Source organism: Podarcis erhardii, assembly GCF_964252035.2.
Source record: "Podarcis erhardii genome assembly, chromosome: 11".
Classification (NCBI taxonomy): domain Eukaryota; kingdom Metazoa; phylum Chordata; class Lepidosauria; order Squamata; family Lacertidae; genus Podarcis; species Podarcis erhardii.
In genome coordinates, this window is record NC_138501.1 from 34,032,053 (window position 1) to 34,048,922 (window position 16,870).

The 16,870-nt window shown below is 38.4% G+C and overlaps 1 protein-coding gene across 2 annotated transcripts in view; it reads right to left on the reverse strand.

The window, feature by feature from the left end:
* Positions 1–202: 202 nt before the first annotated feature.
* Positions 203–16,870, reverse strand: part of RGS7BP (regulator of G protein signaling 7 binding protein) — a 52,972-nt gene continuing 36,304 nt past the window's right edge. For both annotated transcript variants that reach the window (XM_081880800.1, XM_081880801.1), the window contains 4 exons: positions 13,813–13,943; positions 5,459–5,606; positions 4,993–5,063; positions 203–1,235 (listed from right to left, as the gene is read on the reverse strand). In XM_081880800.1, the coding sequence (XP_081736926.1) occupies positions 1,138–1,235; positions 4,993–5,063; positions 5,459–5,606; positions 13,813–13,943 (448 nt within the window). In that variant the 3' untranslated portion in view covers positions 203–1,137. The remainder of the gene's footprint in view (positions 1,236–4,992; positions 5,064–5,458; positions 5,607–13,812; positions 13,944–16,870) is intronic.

The window sequence follows — 16,870 nt, forward strand, 5'->3', positions numbered from 1 at the left end:
CCCCAACCATGTGGGAACATGGAATTTGCAAGTCTAAGGCTTTGGTCAGACTCATTCTAACTTGTGCCATAGTGGTAAGCCATGGTTTAGTATTACATGTGAATGAGACCAATGATTCAAATTCTTCTAAACAAAGCAGGCAAGATGGGTAGAGGCAACCATACATGGTATTTAGCCGTAAAATTATTACCCAAAAGACATGTTTTAGTTTAACTAAAAAATATTTATTAACAATGTAAAATGTTTAATATTTTACAGTTAGAGCTACTTCTGGCATGCCCTAAAAGCAGTAACACTAAATTGATGTTCAGACACCATGCTTCAACCTTTAATGGAGACAAAATAGGATAATTTGCTTTACATCTGTGGATTTTATAGTTTCCTACACCATCTTTTAAATTTTTAGCCTTTCTTCCCAAAGCTGAAATAGATACATTTGTGGGGGGTTTAAAAAGTAAATTAGCTATTTCTATGCATTGTACATATGTAGATATAACTATCTCATATTTACAGGATCAACATATCGATGTTATGTTGCTTGTGTAATAGAAATTAAGATACTGTATTATGAAGCTCTTGTATAAGTTGAGATATAGAGTGGAAGACTAAATATGAATGAGAGCATAAAAAGCAATAGGAGAGTTTGTGCAAGTTCTCTTATGATATTGGCTCTTTTTATTTTAGCTTTTTAGAACTTAAGCACAGTTTTGCTGTTCTAAATAGTTTTCTATGGATTAGGATTGCTTAATAGAATATGTTCAAATAGTTTAACATCATACTAGCAAGAGCTACAGTCCTACTATTGTACTGTACACAATTGGCTGTGGTGGTTTGTACACGAAATAAAAAAATCTGAATGTTTTATTTCATAATTATAATATTTGCATCTAATCACAGAATGGTTTAAATCAGGCATGCAGTATGCCATTAAAAAAAGTTAAAAATATTCTTCATAATGTTAAATCGGTTTCCTGATTTGGTTCTTATCAGCAACAAAGTGTAAAACTCTTGAAAAGGAGGGAAGAAATAATTAGTCGTGTAGAAAACACACACTACCACTTAGAGCATTAAGGTTTATCCTGCTAAAGGTCAAATTGTATTGGCTGTGGTCATCTGTGCATTTCTGTACTGGATCATCTAGCTCGAGACAAGACAGCACAATCCGAAGAACCTCCGCTTCCGTCTTCGCACTAATGGATAAGGAGTTGAAGTCAAGTTTAGGAGGCTGCTGTCATCTGCGATTTAAAAAAAAAACAAAAGATAGAATTAAGCTGAGCAGCAGCAAAGCATATATTCTGAAGGACACGTTTTCTGTGTGTTTCTTCAGAGTTTTGCAACCTGTGGGTCACGATCTGCAAGGGGGGGGGATTTGTAAAGAAACCCTAGATAATTGTTTTTCATGATGAACTGGCATGATGAATACTTCTTACCACTGTTTGATTTGTTGGTTTATTATAACATCATGTTGACACTTGTAACCAAATATCAGAAAAGCTTCAGTCTTACGTCTTAGCACTTGGGAACTGCTCTGATAGCTGCGGCAGATCTGGTGAGGGATTTATACTGGAAGTTGTTTTGAGTGCCTATTACAGCTCGCCTCTAATGCACCAGGACATGTCATCGTTCATCAAATTCCATACTAATAGCGGGGTTATGTAAATTTTGGCTTGAATGCCTCAAGTAGCAGTCATAAAACAGGCAAACCCGCAGTTAAAATGCATGGAACCAACAACTGCCAAAGATGTAAAGTCCAAAATTCATGTGACAATAAAATGATGGGTCACCGCACCAAGTAAATGTGGGCTTCTGAGTTACCATAACCACTGCTTTACTTTACAATGAGGTAAGATGAAGCAGCTGCTTCAAATGATGGATCCTGGTTGCCAGTAGGACTGGTAGAGTGGGATTCAAACAGATAGAAATCATGAGGCTCAATCATCTGCGAAGTTCTCCTGCACAAGTTTCATTGAAAAGAATGGAAGCTATGCAGGAATTTTAATGGCTCTGCATGGGAGAATCTCCTGCTGAACTGTAATAAAAAAAATTCTCCCTCTCTTATAATGATAAAACTCAGATACACTACACGAAGCAGGACATTGGAAGATTCAGGACAAAAGAAAATACAGTGGTACCTTGGAAGCAGAACAGAAGCTACTGCAGCCAGTTGGAAGCCACAACAGATGTTCGGGTTCCAAAGAACGTTCGCAAACCAGAACACTCACTTCCGGGTTTGCTGAGTTCGGGAGCCGAAGAAGAAGAGTTTGGATTTGATATTCCGCTTTCTCACTCCCCTAAAGAGTCTCAAAGCGGCTAACAATCTCCTTTCCCTTCCTCTCCCACAACAAACACTCTGTGAGGTAAGTGGGGCTGAGAGACTTCAAAGAAGTGTGACTGGCGCAAGGTCACCCAGAAGCTGCATGTGGAGGAGCGGAGACGCGAACCTGGTTACCCAGATTACGAGACTACCACTTTTAACCACACCACACTGGTGTTCGACTTCCGAGGTATGACTGTACGTCTTTTAAGCAACACCCGGTGAAACTATGGAATTCACTTCCACAAGAGGCAGCGATGGCCACTAACTTGAATAGCTTTTAAAAGAGGATATGATAAATTCACGGAGGATAAGGCTCTCAATGGCTACTAGCCATGATGGCTGTGTTCCTGCTCCATGGTTGGAGGTGTTATGTCTCTGAATACGGTCGCTAGGAATCACAGGTAGGAAGAGCCCTATTGCATTTAGGTCCTACTTGTGGGCATCCCATAGGTAACTGGTTGACTACTGTAATAACAGTATGCTAGATTAGATGGGCCATTGGCCTGATCCAGCAGGCTCTTATGTTCTTAAAGGTAAAGGTAAAAGGATCCCTGACCATTAGGTCCAGTTGTGATCGACTGGGGTTGCGGCGCTCATCTCGCTTTATTGGCCAAGAGAGGTGGCGTACAGCTTCCGGGTCATGTGGCCAGCATGACTAAGCCACTTCTGTCAAACCAGAGCAGCGCACGGAAATGCCGTTTATCTTCCCGCCAGAGCGGTACCTATTTATCTACTTGCACTTTGAGGTGCTTTTGAACTGCTAGGTGGGCAGGAGCTGGGACCGAGCAACGGGAGCTCACCCTGTCGCGGGGATTCGAACCGCTGACCTTCTGATCGGCAAGTCCTAGGCTCTGTGGTTTAACCCACAGCGCCACCCGCGTCCCATTATGTTCTTAAACACTGCTAAATGGCGGGAGACAGGAACACCGTTTAGGGGTTTTGCCTCTGGCACTGAAATGGCTTGGGCCAGCCCTGTACATACATGAGCTTCAACAGCTCACTGCAAGTATTCCTCCATGAAGAAAAATGTATAATTTGAAATTGTCTCAGGGATGGAAAATCTTCAAATTTATTCTGAAACCAGTGCTTAAATTCATTTTATAAGGTGTGAAAAAGGACCCAGATGAATGGGAGATTACATGAATGGCAGATAGCAATGAGGGCTATCATACTGAACTTTAATGTGAGTTTTGTTGGCAACCTCCATTTAAACTCCACAGAAATATTTGAATTTATTCTCCATCATTTTTATTATGTTTTAGTAGAGAAGTAACTCCTCTAGGCACAGCTAATTGAACATTATGCCCCTTCATAATTCAGCATTGTCCAGCTCTTAATTCCTTAAGTTGCTAATGATTACCTAGTTAATAATTATTTATTTCTACCCCATACTTTTACTTTTGTACCCAAAGAAGCTTACAAATACATGAAACGAAAATAAATCCGATCATCATCTATACAGGAGAAGCAGTCCCTAAGATAACCCCGGCCCAATTAGGATTTTAGAGACCAAAACTACCACTTCGAATTGAGACATAAGACCAGAGTTGCATGTTCTGATCTATGGGTACCAGGCAAGGTCTGACTGCGACGTCACTAACAATATTATTCATATAGTGCCATCAAGTTTACAAACTAACATGAGAGAGCAAAATAGCAGATTAGAGAAGCATGCAACTTAAACTTCTTTTTTTATTTTTGCGTGCTTTATTTACCCATATATACAACCTGAACCTGCTATGGAGAAGTTGAGAGCATCAGTATTCCAAGAGGGTTCTGCTTCTCCCATAGGTCCCTCAAGTCACACCACAGTTTCTTCTAACGTTGCTAACCTAAACCTCGCCCTTTTTCTTTTTCATTTTTTTTTCATTTATTTATTGAATTTATACCGCCATATAGGCAGAGGTCTTAGGGTGGTTTATTAATTTTATTTACTGTATAGATATTAAAATAATAATAATAATTAAACAACATTTTGGGTTTTACAATAAATCAGTCAACCTAGGACTTTCCCTCTCTCCCTCCATGGTTCCCCCAAAATTTCAATTTGTGCTGCATATTATAGTTACTCCATGCCTTTGCTTCTACAAAATAACAAAAACAAACAAACAAGCAACAACAACTAAATTCCACTGTCGTTTCCACTGCTGCTCTCACTCAAATCCTATTTGCATCTTAACATGTTTACACTGAGTTTTTAAATAATCCACAAACATTTTCCAATCTTCCTTGGCATGCAATTTAAATTTCAACAGTAGGGAGACCATAGAGGGAAATTATGAATCGAAAGAAAGAGATAAGAATAAAGGGATGTATATGAGTGCAAACTTTATTTCAACTGGGGTAAAGGCTAAGAAGCTAAGCCACACTTCTATAATTTTTTTTTAATAATTTAGAGGAACGTTACATTGTCAAACCTTTTCTCTATTTAGAATATTAGGAGTTTGTTTAACATTACCAGAAGAGTTACAGATAGGTAGCCGTGTTGGTCTGCCATAGTCAAAACAAAATAAAAAAATTCCTTCCAGTAGCACCTTAAAGACCAACTAAGTTAGTTCTTGGTATGAGCTTTCGTGTGCATGCACACTTCTTCAGATACACAGAAGAATTACCAGAAGAAACCAAGTCTGATCACTTAACCATCCAATTATCAGATGCAGAAAAGAAAGGCTTACCTTGATTTTTCAGTGGCAAAGGCATAGTCTCCCTGAGTTTGCTTAAAAGGTTTTTCATTTCTCTCATATCCCTGTAGAAATGAAGCACAGAACTGTTCAAATAGAACAGACATTGCTTAAGCTTAGATAAAAGCTACTTCTGCTTTTCAGGATTCCAAGAATAGTACTATGTCTGAACAAAAAGGATAAAAATAAAATAAAAATCAGAATGTTGGACTGAATAATTTTTGCAGATGTCTAATGGACAAGTGATGGAGTTATAATAAAAAAGACCACTGTAAGTCTCCAATTTTATTCAAGTATGTTCTTCCATTAAGAAGGAGTATGACTGCTCATTCAGAGGCAATTTTTATTCCAGCAAGCTTTTTGTGAAGTTCCATGAAGGGATGTGGAAACAAAGGTCTACTTCCACACATGCCTCACTGTTTAATGGGATCAAATTAGGAATAATAAATAGAAAACATACCTTTCAGTATTTTCAATATCCGTGGAAACCTGCCATAAATGTTGTTGAATGTCTGTTGGTGAAGATGATGTGTCTTCTAAAATAGGGACTTCTGAACTCTCCTCTACTTTACTGTCTATGATCTTGGGTGCTGCACAAGTCTCTATCCCTTTCAAATGGTCAAAAACAAAACAAACTATAATTACAAAAAACCCTCATAACCACATTTCCCCACACCCAGCATCTCTCATTCTTGAAATAATTGCTGGACTTGAGTGCTATGTATACTATGAACTAACAAAATAAAAAATAAAAAATTCTGTACTATGGAAAGTTCAATTCTGTGTGACCTATATAAATAATGAATTTTTGCGTGGGTTTACATATTCTGCAGAGTTCATTCCCCTTCTATTAAGTAAAGGAAAGTGAACAACTAGTGAGGTATGCAGCCTGGTAACTTTATTATTAATTCTTATTTATTAAATTTCTATTCTATTACTCTTCCCAAAGAAGTCCAGCTTCTCTTCAGCCACCCCTCTTGTTTCTATGGTTCCACCGCCTATTGTAATGCACACATTTCCAAGGCTATCTTTGCTTATGAACTCTATTTATAGCATGAAATTATTTGTCAATGATGCCTCTTCCCTCACGCAGCCCCATTCTTATCACAAAGCATTTTGTAATGATCTCCTTAACTAATTTATCTGTCAGACATAATTAAATGCAATTGCTGTACAGCACTCTACAAACCTTTTGAGTCATTATTGATATTTCTGCTATGAAATCTCTTACTATGTATATATATGATTTCTAGACTGCGACTCATCACACAGTGAACTTGGGGTAGTTTCTAACATAAAATAAATACAATAAAATATAGTACATAAAAAACAAAAATTAAATAAAACACAGCAGTTCAGAATAAACTTGGAGCATTTTGGAACATCTACACCAATTTTAGTCACCACAACATTGAAAGTCATTTTCAGGGTCCTCATTTCTCTCTATGAAAACAGATGAGTACATTTCAACATCTCCTCCTCAGCACATCTAAAGATCTCCCTTCCAACTTAATTTTTGTTTCTTATAGCACTTGTACATTTTGAAATTAAGAGTTAGGGAACCAGAACACATTATTTAACCAATTTATTCCTTTTATGCTTACTTAGCTCAAAATTAGGCAAGAAACACACCCTAGTTTAATATTTTAACCCTGGAAAGTTAAAATATTAACTATCAAAAACTGTTATGGTCTAAGATGTTTCGCTATATGTTGCACACAAAATGCTAAACAACGAATGTGCAATGATTCCAGTTACAGATAGGTAGTAAAATAAGTAAAATAGTAGTAAAATAAAAAAATAGTAGTAAAATAAAAAAATAAAAAAATAAAAAAATAAAAAAAATTCCTTCCAGTAGCACCTTAAAGACCAACTAAGTTAGTTCTTGGTATGAGCTTTCATGTGCATGCACACTTCTTCAGATACACTGAAACAGAAGTCACCAGACCCTTCTATATAGTGAGAAGGTGGGGAGGGGTATTACTCAGAAGGGTGGTGGGAATGGGTGATTGGCAGATAGCTGTGACGAGCCTGTTGACGACTCTTAACGACTGCAGTTTTAAGTTTGGTAAGTTTTAAGTTTGTTCTATTACAAAGGAATTTCAGAAATAGACTGGAAAGAGAAGCTGCTGAATTGCAACTTATTGCCAAACTTAAAACCATGGAGAGACCTGGTCTGAATAAAGACATTGGATTCTTATCTCATTATACATGACAAAGCCATTTTTCACCTTCTCACCCCTTGCTTTTTCCTGTAAGACCTATTGCAGTCGTTAAGAGTCGTCAACAGGCTCATCACAGCTATCTGCCAATCACCCATTCCCACCACCCTTCTGTTTCAGTGTATCTGAAGAAGTGTGCATGCACACGAAAGCTCATACCAAGAACTAACTTAGTTGGTCTTTAAGGTGCTACTGGAAGGAATTTTTTTATTTTGTTTTGAATGTGCAATGAGTTTCAGTTTGGGAGGTTTCTGAACTGGGTCTGGCAAAGGCCGTGCAGCACTGGTTTTATTTTGGAGTGTCCTCAGTGCACCATTTCGATATCATTTTGAATTTCCATCAGGGAAGCACTGTAGCAGAGTCACAGATGTTTCATGTTTTAAACTACCTCTTTGATTATATGAATTCCTTAGAGCATGTCTCACACTGATTTTTTGGGCCTCCTTTAGGTAAAATGCCATGCTTTGGAAATAATTCATTTAACACACAAGGTAACTCACTCAGGCTAACACAAGTGGTCTGAGTCAAAAGGGTAAGGTGGAAAGTGATGGGCCAGCTACACAAATGTAAAAAATAAAGCAAAAGGGAGCCTTTAATAGTTTAGAGGGTTCCTTGCTCAGGATCTCTTCTAATTGAATTAAATCAAAAATTTGTTTGAATATAAGAGACAACTGAGTGCACTGTTGCAAAATAATGAATTCTTTTAGACAGCACAAGTGCTAGTTGCACACTCACAATGAGGACAAAGTAATAAACTCTGGCATTCAGCAATTTCCACATGAGAAGCACTTGATTGCCTCCAGGAAGTCGTTCCACATTTTCCAGTGCAGCAGCTCAGCCCCAGACAAAGGGTAACTCTGAAGTGGCATCTGTGCACAGAAGGCCAACACCTTGTAAATTCCCAAATTTGTCATGAGGCATGGCTAACAATAAGCTGCCATAGTCAAAACAAAACAAATTCCTTCCAGTAGCACCTTAAAGACCAACTAAGTCAGTTCTTGGTATGAGCTTTCGTGTGCATGCACACTTCTTCAGATAACACTGAAACAGAAGTTTCCAGACCCTTCTATATAGTGAGAAGGTGTAGAAGGGTCTGGAAACTTCTGTTTCAGTGTATCTGAAGAAGTGTGCATGCACACGAAAGCTCATACCAAGAACTGACTTAGTTGGTCTTTAAGGTGCTACTGGAAGGAATTTGTTTTGTTTTGACTATGGCAGACCAACACGGCTACCTATCTGTAATAAGCTGCCAGACAGTTCTCAAGATTTTCCTGGTCATTGGTTCACCTGTAGATGGTTAGGATTAATTTTCACATTAGTCTTCTCTCTGCTTCTTTTTATGAAGTACACACAGGGAAGAGGTTTCAGGATGTGGCAGTAGTCAGACTTGTATCTAACTGTTAGGCCAACCAATTTTTTCAAGGATTGTGGAAGACATGCCTAAGGACTTATCTAGACAATGCTGTCCCACAACGCAGTAAGTCAGATATTATTTTGCCAAATGTGGCTATAGATTTTGCAAATATTCATATACCTTTATAATATTATTATTGTTAATATAATCAATTACATTGTGATTAAGAATTTATTGTAGGGATGAGATGAATTACGAAATGCTTAGAGTGTGAGCATGCCACAGAGAAAAAACAGCTTGCTGAACAGATAAGCAGGACATTGTTTACTGAGAGCAGCCCTTGGAAGAAGAGCGTAAGGTTTCTGGACAGCTATGCCCATTTGCCCTCTAGAGGTCAGAGATTATGACCTTAGGTCATATATTGAGAGAACTCCTTGCAATTCTAAAGATATCTGCATTCAGCACATCAGTTCACTAGTCAAGTAGCAACAGATTAAGCACCATATAGGAAATTTGGGCCCAGAGCCACTTTTGGGCCCAGAGCCACTTTTGGTTGAAGACCTCTGCAGCACCCCAAACAACATATGAAGTTACATTGGTAAGCTGAGACCTCTGGATTTATTATTATTAGTATTAATAATAATAATAATAGGCACCCACTTCATACATCTCTCTGTGCTTCTAGACTGGCCATCTAGTTAGAGCAAATATCTTGGTAACTGTATCACTGCAGAGCAGGTGTGAATGTGTTGCATGACTGACAGCTTTTGAAGAAATGAAATTATACTGTATTTTGATAACTGGTAGCATTGCCTAGGTTTCTGTGCACTCCTCCTCCAATCCTGGGCTGCATTCCTGACAGTAGCCCAATCCATTTTAGGCTTTGCAAGACAGGTTACTGCGTTTACTGGATATGTGTACTGGCATTACCTTGGTACAAAGAAATAGCCCCACTCAGAGGAGGCTATGTTTTTGGATTTTAAACTATGTTATTCCTGAACTGAATTGCCATTTAATGCATGTCATCCTGAATTTCCATAGGCATTTTGAATTTGTGGCACTGTTTTGATGTTCATTTGGTATAACTGTGGAATTATTTTTAATTTATTGTTCAAACCGCGGTTCTGATATTGTTCCACTGACCTGTTCCCCTCCCCCCTTGCCTGCTGTTGGTTTCCTTTGAGAAATAAAAGTAGACAATAAATATTAAAGGGAGGCTGTCAGCTCCTAAAAGGGCCACTTAAAGGATCTCAGAAAACTCTGATGACATGCTTGCTTTGGTATTTTAAAATATGTAAATCACCTTGATCTCTTGGCAGAAAGGTGATATAGAAATACAACAAATTCACACATGGAAATAAAATAGTTTTAGATGGAGCGTAAGGGTATAACAAAAGTGGATCCTGTGAGTCTTTATGACTGCAAAGAGACTTATAGCTCAAGGCTGAAAGGACAAACACCCACCATCCATTACTCAGTGGTTTGAAGTTCTTACTGCCCTTTCTACATTTCAGCGTCTATTTTAAAATCGTCAGTCTCGCTTGGATTCATATTAGAACATATGGACTGTTTATATTAGTGTGTTTATTTAAATTAGGATTGCTGAGATTATTTTGATCTTTCTCAATGGATTATTTTATTGTTAATGGGTGTTTACTTTGTTTCTTTCCTCACCCGCTTTTCGTGCTATGTTTGCAATAGAAAATATATGAAGAAAAGAAGAATAGCAGTGGGTGAAAAAAGCAGTTCCTTAAGAGTTATTCCGGTTGTTTTAACAATTCTAAGGGTCTCTATGCTTCATGGCTAATTTTTTTTTAGTGGGGAAAGTGCTCAGCTCTAAAAAAGAACTGTAGATAAAATGGCAGGCTGTAGGGCGGGTTTGGACTTGAGATTTTTAATGCACCATCCAATAGATGCACTCAACACTTCTGCAATCACATCTGTGTGGTACTCAGCAACTTACTTAAAAATTAGATTAGTTATAGAAATATTAAGCCTAAGTGAAAAAATATTTGAATAACAACTTTTCCTAGCCATATTTCAACTAAAGAAACCTTTCCATATATTAAGTTGCTGTCTAAAAGGTAGCAAGGAAGAATTCCTGAAAATATAGAACCCTGTAGCTGTGCTTTATTAGGATTCAATCACCCTGACTAGATGTCCATGGGGGAAGCCATCTTTTGTCCACAAGAATGTTCCAGAGAGCAATGCTACATCATAATGTTGCATCATTCCCAGGGAAGTTCTGTCCCCATGGATATTACTGGATGGCTGTGGTCAATCAAGCTGCACCTTGAAACAGCTAAAAGGGAAAGGAACCACCCTCAGCTACCTGTTATTTGAAGGGTGAGACTTCCCTATGAAATAATTTTACCTGCTCCGAAAAGACTGAATCAACACTGGAAGGGGTGTTTTGCTTCACCCCTTAAAAATACTGGAAAAAGCTAGAAAAAAAATATTTCATTCCAGCTTTAGTTAGAAACCACTTTAGGGTCTGCTCTGTGGTGGCAACAGTAGTGAAGAAAATTTACTTCGCCACTACCTTATTTTTAAAAGACATTTGAAGGCAACCCTGTTTAGGGAAGTTTTTTAAATTTAATGCTGTATTGTTTTTAACACTTGATTGGGAGCTGCCCAGAGTGGCTGGGGAAACTCTGGGCTGGGCAGGGTATGTATGTATGTATGTATGTATGTATGTATGTATGTATAAATAAATAAATAAATAAATAAATACTACTACTACTATTGCAACTGCACAATGTTAGCCAATGAATCTAATTTGAGTGGTGAGGGCCTCTTTCACATGGGCCCAGGTGATGAATGGATGAAGCCTGCAGAGATCAATTTGCACCACATTTTCCAAATAAAGACCACTCACCTCTATTCCTACTTGGAGGCTATAGTTAACCCATAGTTAAGCACTGTCTGGCTTTGTCATTTTGGATACTTTTCAGTCTAACTGCGCTGGGCTAAAAAGAAAAACCACCTGACCTGGTGTAGGCTACCTTCCTTTGTTCCCTATGAATATTTTCTAATAAAATTTGCAGTTATGTAACACTTTTCCTGACTGTGCCAAACACTTCAAATGTATCCTTAGTAATCCTGACAACAATGCTGCAAAAATATATCTTTGTTGCCATGCTACAGATTGGGGAGAGGGTAGAAGAAAGCTGAGGAAATGCTACCTTGCCTAAAGCTACCTAGCAAGTTCATGGTTGAAGTAAATATTTGAACCAGATGGGGCTTCCCAACTCACATGACACTGCAGCAGCTCCCCAAATTATGACTGGGCATTTAGAGCAGCAAGCTACTACAGATATGAGGGCTTATTGTGAAAATATTATAAAAACCCAACAGCATTTGTGCATTAAAAGCATTCACCGCTTATATAAATGTGCTTTATAAATAAGGACAGCTGTAAGAACAGGTCCTATTGATGGAAAGTACGTCCCCACATTTCCTAGTATTGTTTACTGGCATGAATTAACAGGGAACAGATGAGCGGAGATGCGTTTCTTATATGGCTCCACAGTAGATGTGCCCAGCGTTGTCTTCTGCCCAATTAGTGTGTGGGAGGAAAGCATCGTGATTGCAAGAGAAGGGCACATCTGGATTAGAAACAGCTCAATGTATTTCTGTGGAGCAGCTATTTTTGTTCTTGAGATTTTTTCCACTATACAAGCAGCCTACTTTTCCTCCTGTAGGTCAGCTCCCTCCAGGAGTAGTCTGAACTTGGGTAACTAGCTGAACTTTACAAAAGATATAAAAAGCAACAAAGAGCCCCAGGCTTTGATTCTGCAGAGTTGTTCTATACCCATGAGGAAGATGAAGTTAGCAAAAGTGCTGAACAGAACAGCCTGCTTTTGCTAAACACCTATAAGCACAGTCTTCCCCTCTCCCCTCCTCCAGCAGAGACTAGACTTGGGCCAGACTTATTCACAAATGCTAACATTTGTTCAGCCCTTTCTGGTTCTCATAAAAACTAACAGGCATCAACTAGGCTAGCTCAGTAGACTTTTCCTTGGAAAACTGTACATAGAGCCAGTTTGGGTATATGGCCACGCATTCAGAGCTACACCAAAAGCAGCACTGCTAGGCATAGAAGATGCAGCAGCTGTGAAATATATTGATGAAATGCAACCTGCTAGATATGTTGTAACATACCACAATCTATGCCAGACAGACATACGCAAGCTCAGTGTGCAGCCCACTGATAAGTATGAAAGACTTGAAGAGGACGAAGGGACGAGGCCGCAGCAGTTCTCAACTTGTGGGTCCCCAGATGGTGTTGGACTACAACTCCCACCATCCCTAGCTAGCAAGGCCAGAGCTCAGGGATGGTGGGAGTTGTAGTCCAACAACATCTGGGGACCCACAGGTTGAGAACCTCTGGACTAGGGGGATTAGGGCTCATCCATAGGCATGATTGTCCCATGCCTAAAAAGCATGGGCATGAGAGGTTTCCCCCTTGCCCCACTCTTTTCCTAGGGAAAACCCACCCTTTAGCTATAAATCAAGGCAAACAACAATCCAGAGAAAACAACCCCTATCATTCCTAAGCACTGGCCATGTGTGCTGGAGCTGATGGGAGCTGGAATACAACAAGAGGACCATAGGTTCCCAATCAGTTCACCCGAGGTCTATTTAGGTGGAAAAACCAAAGAGGAACTACAGTTCTAAAAGTAAGTCATTGCATCTCATTTAATGATTATGGGCCAATGGAAATAGTGTTGTTCTTGGATATGGGATTTTTGGTTCTAAATTCCTGCAAAACTATAAATTTTAACTATGCGTATGGAGGAGATAAGGAAGAAGGAATAGGATGTGAGGGTGGGGTGACCTTGAGCTCTTAGGATGAAAGGCAGGATCTAAATGTAACAAACAAACAAATACTTAATAAATATGGAAGATGGTTTTTATAATAACTTTTTTTTGCTACTTATCTAAATTTTATCTTGTAATGACTTATGGTTATGATCAATATATTGATTCTTTCTATTTCAATGGAAGCAACTAATCCATGTGCATATTCCACTGAAATCAACAGTGTAGGCTAAGTTTTCAAGAATTTTAGATGCATGTTGGCGCGGACACAGTTGTCCAGAATGAGGCATAAAGCGCTCCAACATCCCATGGGCAGGCTGGTTGGAGAATAACAGATGAAGCTGCATGACAAAAGCCAATGACAACTGAAGTGAATGAAGCAAGACCAAGAGCATTTATGATGTAGGTGAATACCTTTTCGATGAAGCTGAAGTGATCCTAGTAGGCATATGGATTTTAACATCTCTGTCGTATACATTTCTAAGCAACACTGCAACTGAATATATAGTCTACAGATCTCAGGATGAATCTCACCATCTTCTGGGCTGCAACAATATATAAAAAAAATCAAACAGAAAATGTTATTTCCATAATTTATCTGTCTCCACAGTTTAGACATTCTAGACAGTTTTTAAAAACGGTCTGTTTTTGAAGAATTATATACGAACCTTGTAATTCTATAGACATCTTTTAAGGTGTATGATTTAACAATACAGATGATAATACTATTATTGTTGTTGTTGTTATTATTATTTATGTATTTATACTTCACCTTTTTCTCTGGTGGGACTCAAGGTGGCTTACAGATAAATACAAGAACTGCTAAAACGTAGAGAAATCCATCATTGAAATACAATTAAACATTGATAGAATTAAAACTATATACGTATCTGTTTAAAACATACCAATAATTTTGTAATGCTGATCTGAAATAAAAATTGCAGACAGGACCAGCTCAGCTTGTAGCACCAAGTATACCACGAAAAACGCATACGGTGGGGGGGGGGGGGAGAGAGAATAAGAGGCATGGTGCGAATTTTCCCACAAGATTTAGGTTCTGTCCCTAAATCTAAAAAGAGTCAATCACCCCTGGGTGAGCAATGAATTCTGAGGGACTTGCAAAACAAATGTGTGAATAAAATGTCATTTTTCCTGATGTTTTATTTAACCTGGTCAAATACAGTACCTTAAAATGTACTGCACAAAGATAAAAACTGGACTAAACAGGGGAAAGCTTTAACTTAAGTACTATAATTCCTGATTCCTGTCAAAAGTAATTCCAGCCTTGGATTAAACACTATTTATAGCAGCAGATGCCACACAAGTTCAGAGTAATTACTGATTTTAAAGATCACAATTTCTCCTTTGGCTCTACCCTCTCACCCTTTTACTCCAACCAACAACCCTAGAGACACGATCAGATGCTGACTCGCTGCTCTAATGCTGCAATGCCCTGTTAATGTGCTATTTTTGTAACCCTTCTTCTTAGATTACAGCTGACTTCCGTTCTCAAATGCATGGCTGTTATCTTCATTGATTTCTTTTGAAATCACACTCATGAGGGCAAAATATCCTGTTCGAGGTATAACTTGTACAAAGATGTTCTTCAGCATCCCTGGTGGTTGTAAAGATTCATCCTTTGCATGATGTTTCAGAACTCTCTTTTTAATGCCAGCAGAGTCCTCTCAGAGTTCTTATGCCAAGTTTTCAGTTAGAGTGGACCATGAGGTCAAGAGAGGCAGGTCTTTTGTTTTCTCTTTTAAAAGTGCTGGGGCCTTTTACCCAAAAAGAATGATAGGTACAGAATATAATTTATAAAATACTAGGAATTTATGAGAAATGTTGAAAAATTAAGGCCTAGGGAAATACACTTTTTCTGTAAATGTTTTCAATAATTTTCAGTTTGCACTGGGAAATTCCATGGAGCAAGGGTAGCGAACGTGGTGCCCTTCAGATGTCGTTGGACTACAAGTCCCATTACCCGCATCCATTATGGTCAATGGTAAGGGATGATGGGAGTTGTAGTCCAACAAAACACCTGGAAGGCATCACATTGGTTACTTCTGTGCTAGAGTGATCTAATTTAGCATGTTAATTTTTCTTGTATTTAGTATAATAATAATAATCTGAAATGATCAAACTTGGTATTTGTTTATTGTTACTAATGAACTTATGGCACTGAAAATTTTCTGTTTTTTTTTAAAAAGGCCTTCAAAAGATTTCCACCAGTAATCATTTATTATACCTCATATGAATGACCTTTTTTTTTTTACAGTGTATTGATTTTTACATCTGACTGTCACTGTGACAAGACACTACAGTAACTAGCAACAGCAATCATAAGTACTGTAATGCTTAGTAGAATTTTGTTGTACTAATTTGTTGTTGTTGTTGTTTAGTCATTTAGTCATGTCCGACTCTTTGTGACCCCATGGATCAGAGCACGCCAGGCACTCCTGTCTTCCACTGCCTCCCTCAGTTTGGCCAAACTCATGTTGGTAGCTTCGAGAACACTATCCAACCATCTCATCCTCTGTCGTCCCCTTCTCCTTGTGCCCTCAATCTTTCCCAACATCAGGGTCTTTTCCAGGGAGTCTTCTCTTCTCATGAGGTGGCCAAAATTTTGGAGCCTCAGCTTCAGGATCTGTCCTTCCAGTGAGCACTCAGGGCTGATTTCCTTAAAAATGGATAGGTTTGATCTTCTCTAAAGATGTCGTATCACTGATAGCAATGTTTTATCCTATATAAAGTGGAGCTCTAATGCTTCTGTGTTACTTTTCTAGATGAAGAAATGTGATTTTTTAAAAAAAGTAAATATGCAGCAAAGCTCTGAACATTAAACAATTCTGTATCAAAATCACAGGTGTTTGTGAAGATCCTGAGAGCAAATAAGAGGCTAAATCACTGTCTTTTGTGTGTGCAAAAGATCTACCCTTCACAAGCACCAAGCCAGATAATACAGTGTTAAGAATTCACTCACGTGTCTGTTCCTATGTGACACAGGGTAATTCCAATTAGGTTTGAAATATAGTGTTTCAGAGTGAGCCAGAATTCTTAATGCTTAAGATTTTTAGAAACATCACTTACAAATGGTCTCAGATGTGGCTGATGCCATTTCCAACCTAGGGTTCCCTAGTTAAGTTACCAGAAGTCCAGATGCCAATAGAAGCCATGGGGCTAATATGTTTGGCTCCAATTTCCTGATGTAGCCACCCTCAAGTAGCCAAAATCTGAATGTGCATTTGCACATATTCATTTCTAGGGTTGGAAGGATCTGTTTCACATTTTCCCATTCTTAAATTCAGTTCTCCACATTTCTGCAGTGATTTGTCGATTTCGTTATAAAAAGCCTTCATGGAAATTCTTCAGTATTTTAGTGTGAATTTCTCATAGTAAACACATTTTTGTCTGCAGTTTTGACCAATGCACACATTTATGCAAGCAACCTCTCCTAATATAATGAATTTTGTAA